The sequence below is a fragment of the Cyprinodon variegatus genome, unplaced genomic scaffold, assembly GCF_000732505.1.
Source record: "Cyprinodon variegatus isolate N-32 unplaced genomic scaffold, C_variegatus-1.0 Scaffold225, whole genome shotgun sequence".
NCBI lineage: Eukaryota > Metazoa > Chordata > Actinopteri > Cyprinodontiformes > Cyprinodontidae > Cyprinodon > Cyprinodon variegatus.
The window spans coordinates 697,473-699,340 of NW_015150678.1; the positions used below are offsets into that span (position 1 = coordinate 697,473).

The window sequence follows — 1,868 nt, forward strand, 5'->3', positions numbered from 1 at the left end:
AAGTAAATTTACTTTTTTTGTTACTTTTACTTGAGTAAAGAAGTTTAATCAATACTTCCACTTTTACCAGAGTATTTTTTAACACAAGTATCTGTACTTTTACTCAAGTACGGAAAGTGAGTACTTTTGCCATCTCTGGTTTTAATGCATTGCTACGGTTCAGTGTTGTAACAACTCTGGAAAACTGTCAGTAAAGATCATTTAATGTTCTGTTTCCTATTTTTGTGCCACTGTTTCTAAATCAGCAAATATGAATTAAACATATTTATTCCTCAAAAAGAAAATACACAGGATTTGTTTCTGAATATTTTAAGCATAAACAGTGAGTGAAAAAGAAAAGGATCCTGTATTCTGCCAGGTGAGCATACCGGGAGAGACCAGCATACCCATACTCAAAACCCGTTTATCCCTTTAGTTTTGTATGAAAAATACACTTTATACCTCAGCTTGTGTGTTTTCCTTTAGTCATGGACGAATAAAACAATTAAATGAATTACTTTTGGTGTTTTTTGAAGCGTGTGGCAATCTAACCTCCTAAATTGTTTTTTTGGGACATGACTAAAGGGATACACCCCCGTTGAGGTAGTTTAAAGTCTTTTTTTGTACAAAACTAAATGGATAAACGCAAATCTGACGTCGCTATGGGTATGCTGGTCTGTCAGAACACCGGCAGATTTGAGGAGAGAAAAGCAAACATCCTGATAGAAGGGTGTTGGGTGTGTTAGAGCGTACGGTAAAAGTTATTTGGCTGTTTGCATTTTATTGAGTCAAAGTTTAAAGAGGGATCACAGGGAATCAATGAAAGCTATGACCTTCACTGTGACGAATATATCTGAGACAAAAAGAACAAATAAAAATCGTAAGAGTTGACTTTTAGCCACACGCCCTGAGCAGGCTGTACAAATCATCATCAAAGGGTTAATTTAATGCAAATGTTTTTTTTTATGTTTCTATCTGGAGATTACAGTCATTCTTTTTTTTTACAGTCTGACACAATGAATTGCATCTAGTTTAAGCTCTTTTATTAGACACACCCCGAGTAAGAATGTTGCCCACTTCAAGCTAAAAGCATCAGACCTTTTAAATACGAAAATAAAAGATTAAAAGGCTTTAAGAAGCTGATTGCTTTATGATTTATTGATGTGTTTCAGGAAGACCTGGGGAAGCACATGAACCGGCGGTCCGGCTCGTACACCATCACCTCGTAATGAAACGTCACGACATCAGGAGAAGGGACACCTCAGATTGCAACGTTTTTACATTTCATTAATTATGTGGCTGAAACTTCAAAATTATGCTGATTTTTGTTTATTATCTGCTGAGAACTGCAGCAGAAAATCAACAAATTTTCCTTTTAACAATGTTAGTGTAGATGGGCCCAGTCTATGATGCCTCGCCTGATCTTTGGTTTTATCTCACATAAATGGAAGAAGAGCCCAGCGATCAAAAACCCACCGTTTTCTACAACACATGGATTTTGTTTAAAATGTTCCTTTTAACCTTGATTTTAAATCTCATATATGATAATCTTACAGAACAGGGAAACTCCTCCTGGAAGCATTATTGTAATTTATAAATAACCTGACCCACAATATTGACCCGATTCTTTTATTCAGCTCTAAAGTACCTCTGAGCAGACTCTAAAACTATTATTTTTTTAAAGTTAAACTTAATAAAGTCTAAAGCAGGATGAAAAACGCAATGAAACATCAGAGATTCATATAAAACAAAGAATAAAAAGAAGAAAGATCCATCACTTAGAAACCTCTCTTTTTATTTTACATCTTAGACACATGAAGTTCTCAGATAATCTAAAGTCAGCAGGTGGATAAATGGGTGGAAAGATATATATATATATATATATATAT

The 1,868-nt window shown here is 34.6% G+C and overlaps 1 protein-coding gene across 1 annotated transcript in view; it reads left to right on the forward strand.

Moving 5' to 3' along the window:
- The window catches only part of LOC107088647 (cell wall protein DAN4-like), an 18,013-nt gene extending 16,398 nt beyond the window's left edge, over positions 1 to 1,615 (forward strand). Inside the window, exon 5 of the mRNA XM_015380950.1 lies at positions 1,152 to 1,615. Within this exon, the coding sequence (XP_015236436.1) occupies positions 1,152 to 1,208 (57 nt within the window). The 3' untranslated portion in view covers positions 1,209 to 1,615. The remainder of the gene's footprint in view (positions 1 to 1,151) is intronic.
- Positions 1,616 to 1,868: the final 253 nt, after the last annotated feature.